General features: G+C 40.3%; 1 protein-coding gene across 2 annotated transcripts in view; it reads left to right on the top strand.

Moving 5' to 3' along the window:
- The window catches only part of fam193a (family with sequence similarity 193 member A), a 43,607-nt gene that overhangs the window by 1,038 nt on the left and 25,376 nt on the right, over positions 1–17,193 (top strand). For both annotated transcript variants that reach the window (XM_061984130.1, XM_061984131.2), the window contains exons 2-7: positions 2,769–2,840; positions 6,886–7,131; positions 15,027–15,202; positions 15,274–15,441; positions 15,697–15,943; positions 16,027–16,151. In XM_061984130.1, coding sequence (XP_061840114.1) covers positions 2,769–2,840; positions 6,886–7,131; positions 15,027–15,202; positions 15,274–15,441; positions 15,697–15,943; positions 16,027–16,151 — 1,034 coding nt within the window. The remainder of the gene's footprint in view (positions 1–2,768; positions 2,841–6,885; positions 7,132–15,026; positions 15,203–15,273; positions 15,442–15,696; positions 15,944–16,026; positions 16,152–17,193) is intronic.

Below are 17,193 nucleotides of genomic sequence, written 5' to 3'. Positions count from 1 at the left end.
ACTTTTGAGTTTTTAATGCCTAAAACACATCACCCTCACAATCACAAAGTCATACAAATGTCACACTGACTGCATCTACTATACGTAATGGAAATGAACATTTTAAGATTACACCTGCTTTCAAAAGGCTGCAGCCCCAAAAGGTAAATAATAGGAATGATAACAAATACTAACAGGAGTGCTAACTCCTGTTTGTTTTTAACTCCATTAGAACACAGGTGGCTGTGTATATGTGAACAATTTAAAATTAGATCTTTTTTAGGTGTGTGTGAGCATTGTCGCCAATGTTTTAGTTTGCTACAAAACTACACATTGAAGAATAAAATAGTGTTTTCTTACCACTACAATCCCAAAGATAAACACCAATGCTAACTGCTACTCTCTTGTGTGGACCTTGGCTCTCTTCTCACTAAGGTTTGACCTGACAATGTTCTTTATTGCTACTTTTGAGTTTTTATGCATAAAACACATCACCCTCACAACCACAAAGTGGTACAAATGTCACACTGACTGCATCTACTATACATAATGGAAATGAACATTTTAAGATTACACCTGCTTTCAAAAGGCCGCAGCCCCAAAAGGTAAATAATAGGAATGATAACAAATACTAACAGGAGTGCTAACTCCTGTATGTTTTTTAACTCCATTAGAACACAGGTGGCTGTGTATGTGTGAACAATTTCAAATTAGATTTTTTTAGGTGTGTGTGAGCATTGTCACCAATGTTTTAGTTTGCTACAAAACTACACGTTGAAGAATAAAATAGTGTTTTCTTACCACTGCAATCCCAAAGATAAACACCAATGCTAGCTAATAATGCTAACTGCCACACTCTTGTGTGGCCCTTGGCTCTCTTCTCACTAAGGTTTGACCTGACAGTGTTCATTATTGCTACTTTTGAGTTTTTATGCATAAAACACATCACCCTCACAACCACAAAGTGGTACAAATGTCACACTGACTGCATCCACTATACGTAATGTAAAGGAACATTTTCAAAAGGCTGTAGCCCCAAAAGGTAAATAATAGGAATGATAACAAATACCAACAGGAGTGCTAACTCCAGTTTGTTTTTTAACTCCACCATTAGAACACAGGTGGCTGTGCATACGTGAACAATTTAAAATTAGATTTTTTTTTTAGGTGTGTGTGAGCATTGTCGCCAACGTTTTAGTTAAGAAAATAGTCTCAAAAGTTGCCAGAAGTTCCTAAATGATGTCATCTTTTTAGCATAATAGGCCATTTCGTGTGCACTTGTTCAGAGGGCGTAAACCTGTTTCGCTTATACCGCCTTCTCCTCCGATTTCATATCAACATTGCAATAAAAGTGACTGTTGCAACTAGGGTTGTACGTTACACCGGTACTAATAAAGTACCGCGGTATTAATTAATTTAAAAAAAAGTAGTACCGTGCATCCGGAAAGTATTCACAGAGCTTCACTTTTTCCACATTTTGTTTTTACACTACTTAGCCTTATTCCAAAATGGAATTAATTCATTTTTGACCTCAACATTCTACACAGAATACCTTATAATGACAATGTGAAAAGTTGTTCATTTTTTATTTTTGCAAATTTATTAAAAATAAAACACTTTTACATAAGCATTCACAGCCTTTGCTCAATACTTTGTTGATGCACCCTCCGCAGCGATTACAGCCTCAAGTATTTTGAATACGATGCCACAAGCTTGGAACACCAATTTTTGGGCAGTTTCGCCCATTCATCTTTGCAGCACCTCTCCAGCTCCATTTGGTTGGATGGGAAGCATCGGTTTTCATCCGGGATGTCTCCACCAATCCATCAATCAGGCCTGTATGGTATAGTAGCCAGATGGTAAAAGGTGGCCAAAATGCACCTGAAAGACTCTCAGACCATAAGAAACACAATTCTGTGGTCTGATGAGACAAAGATTAAACTCTTTGGATTGAATGCCAGGTGTCATGTTTGGAGGAAACCAGGCACCTCTCATCACCAGGCCAAAAACATCCCTACAGTGAAGCATGGTGGTGGCAGCATCATGGTGTGAGGATGTTGTTCAGCGTCAGGAACTGGGAGACTAGTCAGGATAGAGGGAAAGATGAATGCAGAAATGTACAGCGACATCCTGCATGAAAACCAAATTTTTCCATCCAGCTTGATGGAGCTTGAGAGGTGCTGCAAAGAGGAATGGGCAAAATTGCCCAAAGATAGGTATGCCAAGCTTGTGGCATCGTATTCAAAAATACTTTATGCTGTAATTGCTGCCAAAGGTGCATCAAAAAAGTGTTGAGCAAAGGGTCTGAATACTTAATATATGTCATTTTGTTTTTTTAAAAACTTATTTCCTCTTCATCGACCGTGTTTGTAGGTTGCATATTCAGATAAGGCAAGCAGAAAAATTTATTTTGTGAATGTGGTGTTTTTCCAGACTTCGTAACTGGAGTGCTATAGCTCAGCTGTGACGTCATTCCCAGCTTACATAGTAAATTGGAACGCACCATTAGTCAGCGACGCCATCACGACGCCCATGTCTTTTAAAGACACGTCCCTAAGGTCCGTCTCTCCTGGTAGCCTGGCTATGTTGGCGTTTGCTTGTTTCTGTGTTTGAACGTTGCTGCTCGCAAGCCCCTGTCGTCTTGGGTAACACAACAAGACATTAAACAGATGGTCTAAGATAATACACCCTTTAAAAAGTAGCTGCAATTGTATGCTTTCTACCTTAAATTGGCAAATACTTTTCTGTGTGAATATTATTTAACTTTTATATTTATTGTTATCATGCAGCTTAAAGCAAACAGCATCACGCCACAGTTCACAGAAGGACCGGTGAACGCTGACTTCTCTGGAGTTCTTCAGGTACGTTTGTTTTGTATGTTTAGTCAGTCTGCAAAGCAAGCTTGCATCTTAAAGGGGAACTGCAGTTTTTTTGGACTTTTGCCTATCATTCACAACTACATTTTCTTCTTTTTTTTTATGCATTCTCACTTGTGAATAAACATTAGCAAAAGTCAGCTTACAATGGAAGACAATTAGAGTCGCTCTATTCCGCTTATACAGCGCTCAAAAGCCTCTGTTTTATATAAATGCTGTAAGTATATATGTAATGTAGTAACATTAACATTCATAATAACATGTAATAATTACATATTTTGTTTATTTTAAGCGTACGGTGACGTATTAATTTCACAGACGCATCACAACTTTTGTTATTCCCTTCAACAACAACTACTAATCATGACAAACTTCATGAGGGACAACAAAGACTATGTTGGGACAAATGATGATCCAAAAACTTGTATTTTTGAGCCTGAATATAAAGAGGATGATCTACAAGTTTTAGAAACTGAGCGATAAACAGACCCAGCAAGTAGCACGATTGTTAAGTGCTAAACAAGAAATACATACGGTACTACGAACATAAAAAAAAACAATCACTTACTGTACAATGACTGCTCTCACTGTGTTGCTTGATGGGATGTTTATATCTTCCCGTTTTGGTTAGGATTTAATCATAATCCACCCAGAAATAAAAAATCTGGGTATAAATTGAATGTCACAGTTGACCAACTTCTTGGATTATGTCCATGACCTTCTACTATCCAGGGGAGTTGTTTTATGTTTTATAATCTAAAATTCACTTTTACCAACTCATGGGTGATGCAGAAACTCACCGGCTCAATATGTCAATATAGCAGCTAAAGCACCACCAAAAGTAAGTTTGTCTACATTAGCTCTTAAAATAACAATATCGCTCATACTTTGTTAATATTCAGGTCACGACCTGTAAATGGAGTATAGTTGGCGATTTTTGTATTTTTTTTTAGAAGGCTTTATGGGCGGAATAGTGCACTCCCATCAACTGTATTGTTAGCCAACTCGCAATTGCCGTATTTTACCACTTATGTGTTCATGCCTACCATAGGCATTGTAAATGATATGCAAAATTTAAAAAGTGCAATTCCACTTTAAATTGTTCCTTCATAGAAATGTGTATTTGTGTATGATTGCTAGAAGAGGATCAAGTTGCGTGGTCATTGCCGCAATATTTTAGAAAAATGTTGGCACTCAATCAATTGTTGTGTAGTGTATGTGTGTTTTGTTTATAGCAGCACACTTTATAGGGTCTCAATAGCAACACTGGCTGCGTCAGGGCTATCGAAGCTTTAAATCCGAAGGATGCAGGCACCTACTTTTCCCTGTAGTTCCTTGACTTAACGCACAGGCAATGCTTTAAGGCACTTTTTAACATTCTTTACTGTCACAAAATTGTAAAAAGAAGTAAACCAGTGTTCATTTGTGACTTAAGAGTAAATATACTGTAAGGTTGCGTGAAATGAATAGTATACATTTGGCCAACGGTAGAGATTTTAATAATATAGTGGTAATATATGTCGATGATACATTCGAGCTTTGTCGTGCAAATTTGACAGTGACCAGTGGACGAACGACGCAATGTAGCGTTCTCGTTAGAGGCTAACATCTCTCCACGGTGCAAAGCCACTTCTAAATCGGCAATCCTCACCTCTGTGGCGGCAAATAAACGTTTGTTTCTTACAAGTATCATCCCTGTGGGAAGAAGTATAGCTAAACATGCAACACCACACAACGTAGGAGGATATGCTAACCGCTAAACTGGAGCTCTTGAATGTAAACAGAGGTGGGCAGATCGATACAAAGTACAGATCTATTACTGTTTGGATCTCATATTTTTTATTATCAAAACATCTTATCGTTTTTGTTATTGTTTACAAACTCAGGAAATAGGTTTTTGAAAACACGAAGTTAAGGGCAAAAACTTAATGATTTGGGTCAGAGGCAATAGTAGGAAATAGTTTAGATATTTGTTTGATATTGCCAACCGCCATACGTTTTTTTTGGATTGGAATCACCAATACTTCCCCTTTAACTCCTTGGTATTGGTTCAATACCGACATTTGTTGAATCATCCAAAACTAATGTAAAGTATCCAAACAGAAGAATAAGCGCTTATCACATTTTGACAGACGTGTAGATGGAAACACGTCACCAGCTATTAATAGTAAATTAGCACTTAGATTAATAATTGTTTTGAAAAAACAAAACTGTAAATGACGCAATATGTTGCAGCATACATCAGTAGCCAAATTAGGAGACTTTGTAACCCATTTTGAAATGGTTCTATTATCATTTATATGCCAAATAATATACTGTGATAAATATTGTCATATAGATTTTAAGCCGTATCGCCCATGCCTAATATACTGTATATATTCTTCTAACACTGCTTGTTGACGCTACTGCTCTTTCTTTGGGAATAAGGTGACAATTGGTCTGTTCCAGGGTTAAACCGTCACCATAAAGCATGTCTTAAAGGGAAACATTATCACAATTTCAGAAGGGTTAAAACCATTAAAAATCAGTTCCCAGTGGCTTATTTTATTTTTCGAAGTTTTTTTCAAAATTTTACCCATCACGCAATATCCCTAAAAAAAGCTTCAAAGTGCCTGATTTTAACCATTGTTATAAACACCCGTCCATTTTCCTGTGACGTCACACAGTGATGCCAATACAAATAAACATGGCGGATAGAACAGCAAGATATAGCGACATTAGCTCGGATTCAGACTCGGATTTCAGCGGCTTAAGCGATTCAACAGATTACGCATGTATTGAAACGGATGGTTGTAGTGTGGAGGCAGGTAGCGAAAACGAAATTGAAGAAGGAAACTGAAGCTATTGAGCCACATCGGTTTGAACCGTATGCAAGCGAAACCGACGAAAACGACACGACAGCCAGCGACACGGGAGAAAGCAAGGACGAATTCGGCGATCGCCTTCTAACCAACGATTGGTATGTGTTTGTTTGGCATTAAAGGAAACTAACAACTATGAACTAGGTTTACAGCATATGGAATACATTTGGCAACAACATGCACTTTGAGAGTGCAGACAGCCCATTTCAGGCGCCCTAAGAACATATATTTTTCCACGATTTCAGCACTCAGGTTAACCATACCTAAATAGACACAAAATACTGCATTACACAAGACTACTCGAATGATTGAAAAAAATAAATGTTTTTAAGCTAAATTATTGGTAAACACAGTTTATGTATAATCATTTACGTGAAACCGCGAGTAATGAATAAAGTTTTCATCAATTAATATATTCTGTAGAAATACCCTCATCCGCTCTCTTTTCCTGAAAGCTGATCTGTCCAGTTTTGGAGTTGATGTCAGCAGGCCAGGGAAGCTAGGGTCTTTATCGTTGGAAATGCATCTGCTTTGAGTGTCGCGGGATATCCACACATTCTTGCCATCTCTGTCGTAGCATAGCTTTCGTCGGTAAAGTGTGCGGAACAAACGACTGACCATTTCGCCGGCTTTCCCCGCAGCCTCGTATTTTGAACAAATTCCGTCCAATTTCTTGCCACTTTCGCATCTTTGGGCCACTGGTGCAACTTGAATCCGTCTCTGTTCGTGTTGTTACACCCTCCGACAACACACCGACGAAAGTGAGAAAATGGTGGATTGCTTCCCGATGTGATGTCACAACGTGACGTCATCGCTCCGAGAACGAATAATAGAAAGGCGTTTAATTCGCCAAAATTCACCCATTTAGAGTTCGGAAATCGGTTAAAAAAATATATGGTCTTTTTTCTGCAACATCAAGGTATATATTGACGCTTACATAGGTCTGGTGATAATGTTCCCCTTTAACCATACAGGTTGTGTTTGAAGTCACACTGTGATGCATTATCAATGAGTCTGTGTGTACGATGGTAAACATGCTATACTTGGCTTACTTCTTGGTCTTCTCCCTCTTTTACCGCTGCTTCAATTTCCAAATGAATGTGTTTGCTAACACACGCGTCCACTCTTGTTCACTCTGCCATCTCCTGGAATCCACCCCCCTCCCGTAGACTCCGTTCACGTTCGGCTTGAACCAGCGGGCTCCGTACACCGCCGGCGACCGCTGCCTCCTGTGCCGATGCGAGCGCAGCAAAGACGCCCTCCGTCCATCGGAGGCGGGCGGCCCCGACCAGAACGGCGTGTCGGAAGGCGGCCAGACGCCCAGCGCCCTCCAGCTGCCCCTGTGGGTGTGCTCTGACTGCAGACGCACCGTGGAGAAGGAGGACCGACACCCTGCGCTGGAGCAGTCGCTGGGGGTGAGTCACCTGATGGCAGGGCTCTGGTTGCTTATACATTCCACCGCTTTTCCTGCTTCCAAGTAAAGAAAGTAGTAATACCTCTCGAAGCTTATAAGGCTCTACCACAAAGCGTTTTAGCTGAATGACGATGAATATAAACAAGAAACACGACTCAGCTTGTCTTTATTTTTTAAAGTAATCATTTGACGGGCAAAACATTTTAGATCATAAAACTTTAACTTTTTTTAACCCAAAAACTTTGTGTTGGGGATATTACGATAGATCTTTTCATCTTGTCGAAACTGTAAATACAGATGCAGTTTACATAGTCTTTTAGGGCAGGGATCCCCAACCTTTTTCCCATCAGGGACCGGTTTAATTTATGCATTATTGTGCAGATAAAAACAGCAAAAAAAGAGGACTAAAAATTAGCCTGTGGCTACCATCTGACACATTAACATTTGATATGTCCATTAATGCAGTGGTCCCCAACCACCGGGCCGTGGATTGATTGGTACCGGGCCGCACAAGAATAAAAAAAATAAATAAATAAATAAAAAACATTTTTTTATTTTTATTAAACCAACATAAAAAACACAAGATACACTTACAATTAGTGCACCAACCCAAAAAACCTCCCTCCCCCATTTACACTCATTCACACTCATTCGTACAAAAGGGTTGTTTCTTTCTGTTATTAATATTTCTGGTTCCTACATTATATATCAATATAGAGCCATACAGTCTGCAGGGATACAGTCCGTAAGCACACATGATTGGAATTTTTTATGACAAAAAAAATAAAATAATAAATACACCCCCAAACCCCACACCCCCACCGGTCCGTGGGACAAATTTTCAAGCGTTGAGCGGTGCACAGTTACAAAAAGGTTGGGGACCACTGTATTAATGTTCCATATATCCCCTGTACTATAACAAAGGAGTTGTAATATACATCTATTAATAAGCTTATTGGTGTGTTTAGTGGGACAGGCGAAAGTTAAGTCGGAGAAAAATGCGGAAGTTTATAAATTAATTATTGTTTCTGTGCGGCCCGGTAGCAAATGTGCTACAGACCGGTGGTTGGGGACCACTGTTTTAGGATTTACTCTCACTAGGCCTGTCCGAATGTGAATTTAACACCCGTGTACGTTGGCTTGTGTGAGCAGCTTATTTTGGTACGAGTGCAAGCCACGGTTTACAGCGCTGTGAAACCGGATGTTGTGATGACGTAAGCAATACACACAGGATTGTCTAGAGCAGGGGCATGTCTACGATGTGGACGTACTTGAATGTATCCAAAATATACCCACGGACAGTGATCTACAAAATGTGTAATGTGCAAATATTAAGAGAACAGTGGTGCTCTTTCAAGGAGAGAGAGTGCAGCTCTATGGATAACGGGAAGGAAGTCTGACGTCAGGCTCGCTGCAGCTCTCGCTGTTAACGTCGCGTACATGGAGCAACAATTAATAAACGGTGCAAAAAATATAGGGTAGTACTAATTAATAAGAACTCTAAATTGTTTTTAAATGTATACATTTTTTTAGCCTTTTTAAAGTAAATATATGCATCATTGTAGATTATGCAAACTATTTGATGATGTCATGTTGACCACGCCACAGGTATGTTGGCAATCTAAGGGAAAACCCTTCATGCATTCGGACGTTGGTCCATTCACCCGCCATCACTTTATAATACAACACTGTTACTGCCAACTTTACTGCATTTGTTAAACAGACGGGTATTATTGATGACTGGCTCGAGGAGCGATCGCACCGATTGTAATGAGCAATGAAGTCGGGCCCGCAGTGTGCCGGGTCGAAGTGCTCACACTAGCCAAACATACGTGACGTTAGGTGTCAAGTGGGCACCAAGCATGGCCCGCTTCTGCGAGTGCGTCCTCGAGGCTAAACCGGCCTTGTGTCAAATCCATGTGCTGCTGAAGTGAGAATGTTGTCCAGCCATTTGAAAGACATGTCAGAGGTTGCCTGCTGATAACGGCTCTGGCTTGTGACGCATATGCTATGACGACCCGGTCACATAAAGAGCCTCTTTATGTTCTATAGCTGATGCCGTGTAGCCACAGTGAGGGTCCTCGGAACTAATAATAGCAGCACCAAATCTTGTGATTCAGGTTTTTTTCAGTGGAGCATAATGTGTCTATTCTTTTAAGATGTGATGTTGGTTGTATGCCTAGTGGCTACCAATTTAAACGCTCTATACTGATATTAAAACAAATGAAAAATGCCATGATTTTTTAAATAAAAAATACTGTATAAACAGATTTGCTCCACAGTGACACTGGGTCTATTTATTTCTACTATGTAGCAGTAAAATTTACATCTGCGGTTGACATAAATCATCCAAATGTCTCCTATAGTGTGTGGTTTAAAAGAGCAAAACAACACAGTGATCTTTAACAGTGCCACCTGTGGCTTTAGGTAGACGACTGAAAATGTAGTTTATTTTGAACTCCAAAAGATGGTCGCAGCTGTATTGGAAGTATTCATGAGTGGTCAGTAGGGGTGGGCGATACGGCCTGAAATCTATATTGCAATATATAGTGCAGCTTCCTGCTATAACGATATATATATTAGGGCTGCATACAACTAATCGATTAAAATCGATTATAAAAATAGTTGCCGATTAATTTAGTCATCGATTCGTTGGATCTATGCTATGCGCAGAGGCAATTTAATTTTTTACATTTTTAAATTGTTTAAATGTTTTTATTTTTAGAAACCTTTATTTATAAACTGCAACATGTACAAACAGCTGAGAAACAATAATCAAAATAAGTATGGTGCCAGTATGCTGGTTTTTTCCAATAAAATACTGGAAAGGATAGAAATTTAGTTTGTCTCTTTTATCCGATTATTAATCGATTAATCGAAGTAATAATCGACAGATTAATGGATTATCAAATTAATCGTTTGTTGCAGCCCTAATATATATATCACAATATTTGGTAATATAAGTATTTCAAAACAGGCTACAAAGGCCTAACAAAACATATGGCCTCAAAATAAAATCTCCCGTTATTTTGCAAAAAAAATTTGATTTACGATTTTATTTTTATTTAATACAAGTGATCAGAGATCATTCGAGATGTTTTGCTTTTTTTTGATCAAAAACTAGATGTTTGAAATTACACCGCATCTCCCTCTTAACAAAATTAAAATTTGTATAATGTTCTTTTTAGACCAAATATATATTGTACTTTTTATGGAATATTTTTTAAAGAACTGAATTAAGGAAGGCAATCTGGGAGGCAAAATTCTGTCTTGAATAAAATACTTTTTTGAACAAAAATTTAGTATCTTACATTGCATGCAAATGAATATTAATCTCCAACATTGACATGAATAAAGTGCAAACTTAACTTATCTGTCTTGCATAAGATACTTCTGTAAATAAAAATGTAGCATTGCATATTGCATGCAAATAAACTAATAATCAATAAAGAGTACCGTATTTTCAAGACTATAAGGCGCACTTAAAATCCTTTCATTCTCTCAAAGGTAAAACATTGGAAGGACTCTATAGTTTTAGTAAGTGGATAAAAGCAGGCTTTTCCATACGTGCACCACATCTTGGCAATGTGCCGAGCGCCCGCTTTAGGGATCGCTCTGCATTGTGCTTCTTTCTCATCAAACATGGTACTTTGTGTAAATTCCACCTCAGTAAGCTGCTTTTTAGCGGTAGTTTGTTGTTGTTGCGGTCTCGTGTGCCTCGTAAAGAGTTGCATTTTCCCCCCCTCGGCTCCATGTTTTGTTTTCAGACGCTGGAATAAGTTTGTTGTGCTGCTGTCTTTTTTTAAACAAACTTTGCGGCGTGCAGTCACTTCTTCCACGCCTGTCGCCGCAAATCAAACCCAGTGACGACTTTCTTTGGAAGTCTGTCTCACAATGCTGTTAGCAGTAGCCTCGATTTGCTAAGTGTGTGAATATCCGCTCAGGAAGTAAAGGGGAGGGCGGAAGCTACGCAAGCTCCTGGGGGCAAAAAATATGCTGGAGCAATAGGAGAAAAAACATATTTTTTTTATTTTTCACATCTTCTGCGACAAAAACTCGGTTTATCCGATAAAATCAATTTATCGCCAGGCTTACTTTCTGCTATAACATTCCAGGTTCTAGCTACTCTTCTGTTAAAAGGGGATAAACACTTATTCGCCTATTGTTTGGCTGCTTTATATTTGTTTGGGCGATACTACAAATTTGGATATCGATCCGAAACAAAGTTGTTCCTGGAGCAGTATTGTTGATATCAATGCTGATATTGATACTTTACATTTTCAAGATGATTGAATAATTAAATTTTTGATCACAGTCATAATCAGACAAAATAACAGAATGACAGTGTAACAATATCAATTATTTAAATTATTTCCTACCATTGGCTCTATTTTAAAGGCCTACTGAAATGCGATTTTCTTATTTAAACGGGGATAGCAGGTCCATTCTATGTGTCATACTTGATCATTTCGCGATATTGCCATATTTTTGCTGAAAGGATTTAGTAGAGAACATCGACGATAAAGTTCGCAACTTTTGGTCGCTGATAAAAAAGCCTTGCCTCTACCGGAAGTAGCAGACGAGTAGCGTGACGTCACAGGTTGTGGAGCTCCTCACATCTGCACATTCTTTACAATCATGGCCACCAGCAGCAAGAGCGATTCAGACCGAGAAAGCGACGATTTCCCCATTAATTTGAGCGAGGATGAAAGATTTGTGGATGAGGAAAGTGAGAGTGAAGGACTAGAGGGCAATGGGAGTGATTCAGATAGGGAAGATGCTGTGAGAGGCGGGTGGGACCTGATATTCAGCTGGGAATGACTAAAACAGTAAATAAACACTAGACATATATATACTCTATTAGCCACAACACAACCAGGCTTATATTTAATATGCCACAAATTAATCCCGCATAACAAACACCTCCCCCCTCCCGTCCATATAACCCGCCAATACAACTCAAACACCTGCACAACACACTCAATCCCACAGCCCAAAGTACCGTTCACCTCCCCAAAGTTCATACAGCACATATATTTCCCCAAAGTTACGTACGTGACATGCACATAGCGGCACGCACGTACGGGCAAGCGATCAAATGTTTGGAAGCGTACTCAAGATACCGTGTCTGCGTATCCAACTCAAAGTCCTCCTGGTAAGAGTCTCTGTTGTCCCAGTTCTCCACAGGCCAATGGTAAAGCTTGACTGTCATCTTTCGGGAATGTAAACAATGAAACACCGGCCGTGTTTGTGTTGCTGCAGTCGGCCGCAATACACCGCTTCCCTCCTACAGCTTTCTTCTTTGCTGTCTCCATTGTTCATTGAACAAATTGCAAAAGATTCACCAACACAGATGTCCAGAATACTGTGGAATTTTGCGATGAAACAGACGACTTAATAGCTGGCCACCATGCTGTCTCAAAATGTCCTCTACAATCCGCGACGTCACGCGCTGACGTCATCATACCGAGATGTTTTCAGCAGGATGTGTCACGCGAAATTTAAAATTGCACTTTAGTAAACTAACCCCGGAAAAGGGTGGAGTGCCATCTCCGGGTTGGGGAGGAGATCTTGCCCCAAGTGGAGGAGTTCAAGTACCTTGGAGTCTTGTTCACGAGTGAGGGAAGAGTGGATCGTGAGATCGACAGGCGGATCGGTGCGGCGTCTTCAGTAATGCGGACGCTGTATCGATCCGTTGTGGTGAAGAAGGAGCTGAGCCGGAAGGCAAAGCTCTCAATTTACCGGTCGATCTACGTTCCCATCCTCACCTATGGTCATGAGCTTTGGGTTATGACCGAAAGGACAAGATCACGGGTACAAGCGGCCGAAATGAGTTTCCTCCGCTGGGTGGCGGGGCTCTCCCTTAGAGATAGGGTGAGAAGCTCTGTCATCCGGGGGGAGCTCAAAGTAAAGCCGCTGCTCCTCCACATCGAGAGGAGCCAGATGAGGTGGTTCGGGCATCTGGTCAGGATGCCACCCGAGCGCCTCCCTAAGGAGGTGTTTAGGGCATGTCCGACCGGTAGGAGGCCACGAGGAAGACCCAGGACACGTTGGGAAGACTATGTCTCCCGGCTGGCCTGGGAACGCCTCGGGATCCCCCGGGAGGAGCTGGACGAAGTGGCTGGGGAGGGGGAAGTCTGGGCTTCCCTGCTTAGGCTGCTGCCCCCGCGACCCGACCTCGGATAAGCGGAAGAAGATGGATGGATGGATGGATAAACTAACCCGGCCGTATTGGCATGTGTTGCATTGTTAAGATTTCATCATTGATATATAAACTATCAGACTGCGTGGTCGGTAGTAGTGGGTTTCAGTAGGCCTTTGAGTCCTTTAGTTTTAGCCTTTAAAGCCATACCCATGGACTTATTTCCTGAGTTTGTAAACAAAATATAATATATATACAGTCGCGATCAAAAGTTTACATACACTTGTAAAGAACATAATGTCATGGCTGTCTTGAGTTTCCAATACTTTCTACAACTCTTATTTTTTTGTGATAGAGTGATTGGAGCACATACTTGTTGGTCACAAAAAACATTCATAAAGTTTGGTTCTTTTATGAATTTATTATGGGTCTACTGAGAATGTGACTAAATCTGCTGGGTGAAAAGTATACATACAGCAATGTTAATATTTGGTTACATGTCCCTTGGCAAGTTTCACTGCAATAAGGCACTTTTGGTAGCCATCCACAAGCTTCTGGTTGAATTTATGACCACTCCTCTTGACAAAATTGGTGCAGTTCAGCTAAATGTATTGGTTTTCTGACATGGACTTGTTTCTTCAGCATTGTCCACACATTTAAGTCAGGACTTTGGGAAGGCCATTCTAAAACCTTAATTCTAGCCTGATTTAGCCATTCCTTCACCACTTTTGACGTGTGTTTGGGGTCATTGTCCTGTTGGAACACCCAACTGCGCCCAAGACCCAACCTCTGGGCTGATGATTTTAGGTTGTCCTGAAGAATTTGGAGGTAATCCTTCTTTTTCATTGTCCCATTTAAAGCACCAGTTTCATTGGCAGCAAAACAGGCCCAGAGCATACTACCACCACCATATTTTTGTCAAGAGGAGTGGTCAAAAATTCAACCAGAAGCTTGTGGATGGCTACCAAAAGCGCCTTTTAGCAGTGAAACTTGCCAAGTGTAACCAAATATTAACCTTGCTGTATGTATACTTTTGACCCAGCAGATTTGGTCACATTCTCAGTAGACCCATAATAAATTCATAAATGAACCAAACTTCATGAATGTTTTTTGTGACCAACAAGTATGTGCTCCAATCACTCTATAACAAAAAAAGAGTTGTAGAAATGATTGGAAACTCAAGACAGCCATGACATTATATTCTTTACAAGTGTATGTAAACTTTTGATCGCGACTGTATGTATAACAAAAACGACAATATTTTTTATAGTAAAAATATCGACCTAACCGATGTGGTATCGAACTGATCTCATACTACTTGGTATCGTTACGAGTGGTGTGAATCTTCGGGCACCTAACGATTCGATCCAATTCTGATTCCTTGGATGACTATTCAATTCAGAATCTATTCTCGCAAACTTTTTCAAGACATGTTAGATAAGCTTCTTCTAGTTCTATGGAGATGGCTTCAGAAATTATATTTAAAACATTTGGGAAAAAAATTGTTTGTCTACTCGGCTGTATGTGTAAAAGTATCCGCGTTTCACTTGTCATGTGTTAATATTGCCGACTGAGCACTTTGCTTCTTACCACTATTACATTGGATCTGTTGCTGCTTTGTTGTGCATTACCTGTTGATTCATGACCATTGCCAGTAATGCACCCCAAGTCATTATTAAAGTGTTTGTACTCCATTTATCATCCATTAAATGAGAAAAATATTAAAAACTGAGTGATTTTGTTTACCCTCGCAGAGCCAGGACTTCCTTTTACACATGCCCGTGGGTAACGGAAGCCTGGGCCAGGATGCAGCTACAGGCGACAGACTAACCACCGGCGCACCCACCCTGCCCATGCTCCCCGTGCCCGACCTCGCTGCGCCGATCGCCGTCGACACGGCATGCGGCTGCGAAGCATGCAACGAGAGGCGGTACGTTCAGAGTGACTTGTCTAAAATTCCCCTCCGAATTTGTCCGAACCGCATTTCCTTCGAATCGGCAGAGAGATCTCGGCTGAGTCAGAACGGGAGTCTCAGCAGCTGCAGAACCACTGGTCAGAGGTCCGCTACCTGGTCCGCTGCATCTACCGCCAGGCTGGAACGCCGCTGGCAGATGACCACGACCAGCCCCTGGAGAGGGACAAGGAGAGCATGAAGGAGCTGGTAGACAGGTAGACTCATACTTGTCTTACTGTGTTTGTCCACAAGGGGTCCCTCTGACACCATTAAACAGTAACAGAGCCTTATACAATCTGGAACGGTTTCTTTCTTTTGTCCCATGCATGCTTGAAGTACTTGACTTGTCTGCAATTATAATCATTCATTCCATTGATATGAATCTAGGGGAAAAACATTATGCACATAAACCTATACAAGAAGCTCATATTTTCTTTTATATTGTACTAAAACTATTATTTTGCATTTAGACTCTGTGAGAAGGACCCCTACCAACTGTACCAGCGTCTAGAGCAGCAGGCCCGCGAATACGTGCTGGAGATGAGAGTACGGCTCCTCAAGCACCTCACGGCGGGCTCCAAAACGCCGGGACCCGCCGCGCTGCCGCCTGCTTCCCCTGGTCCTCCTCAGGCCCACCAGTTCATCTCCCTCCTCTTGGAGGAGTACAGCGCCCTCTGCCAGGCTGCCCACACCATCAGCGGCTTCCTGCTCACCCTGGTCAGTGATTATTTATATGCACTGCTCCCCACACCATTTAAAGGAAACATGGCAATTTGTCTCAATCCTGTTTCTTCCCTCAGGAGAATGAGCACCTCCAGAAATTCCATGTGACGTGGGAGCTGCACAACAAGCACCTTTTCGAGAATCTGGTCTTCTCGGAACCAATCCTGCACAGCTGCTTGCCTGCACTGGTTGCAAAGCTGAAGTAGGTTTTTGCCATAAAAGTTCGTCACATAATTTAAGTTGAACTAGCCATTGCTTGTTTGACTTTGGCAAGAAACATTAGGACCATTGCTAATATGATATTCTCCATTTTTGTATATTTTTTTTATTGTTTTCAAATAATATTTTATACTTATCTAACAGTTTTGTTGACTGTTAAAGGTCCCGGGGACCAAAAAGGTTTGTTATTCTAGTGTTAAAAGTCATATTTTTTTTTACTTTCAACGCTTAAATATCTATAGATCAACTTCAGCTCTATATGTTCACATAAAGTTTTATTTTTTACGTTTTATGCCGTTTTTCTCAAAACCCTCTGTTTTTAATAGGAAAAACACAAAATATGCAATACCCCCCCCCCCCCCCCCCCCCTTCCAAAAAATATTTAAAGCGAAATATTTATGTGACGTAATTGGAACTCTATATTATACTAAATAATACTTAACATTGATTTTGAGTCATTTTTATTTTTTGAGCAATGACAGACTAAAGGTTTTGGGGTTCCAAAAAGGCCCCCACTCATAAGTGTTGAAAATAGGTTACATATCAAATATATATTATTTTTACTTTGAACGCTCAATTCTCAGATCCATCAATCAATTATAAGTTTTTATAATTTCTTTGAGCAATGACCTTTTAAAGTAAAAAAAAAAAAAAAAAACTTGCCTACATGGCAGCTTTATGTTATTGGCGTCAATATTGCAACATTTTCTCGTTACAATACACGCGTTTGCTTTTTATTCTACTTTTTAATTTAAATAAAACATTTTTTGGGTTAATATTGTATTTAAAAAGTGTTGCGGTTTGTTGAAAAATTAGCTGCGAACCTCAAATGGCCCCCACGCCAAACATTGGACACCCTAGTTAAACAAGATTTCGTCGTGATAGAATTTGACATGTTTAGACCCATCGGAAGAAGACTGCAGACGACAGTTAAAATATGTCTAGGTAAAATATTCTATCTATTATACATAAGTCTTGTCTGATCAGAAGAAACTGAAAAGTGTGGCAACAAGAGGACATAAACC

This window comes from Nerophis lumbriciformis, linkage group LG25 (genome assembly GCF_033978685.3).
Source record: "Nerophis lumbriciformis linkage group LG25, RoL_Nlum_v2.1, whole genome shotgun sequence".
NCBI lineage: Eukaryota > Metazoa > Chordata > Actinopteri > Syngnathiformes > Syngnathidae > Nerophis > Nerophis lumbriciformis.
The sequence above is the reverse complement of the archived record's forward strand: the minus strand, read 5'-3'. Positions and strand labels throughout refer to the sequence as shown.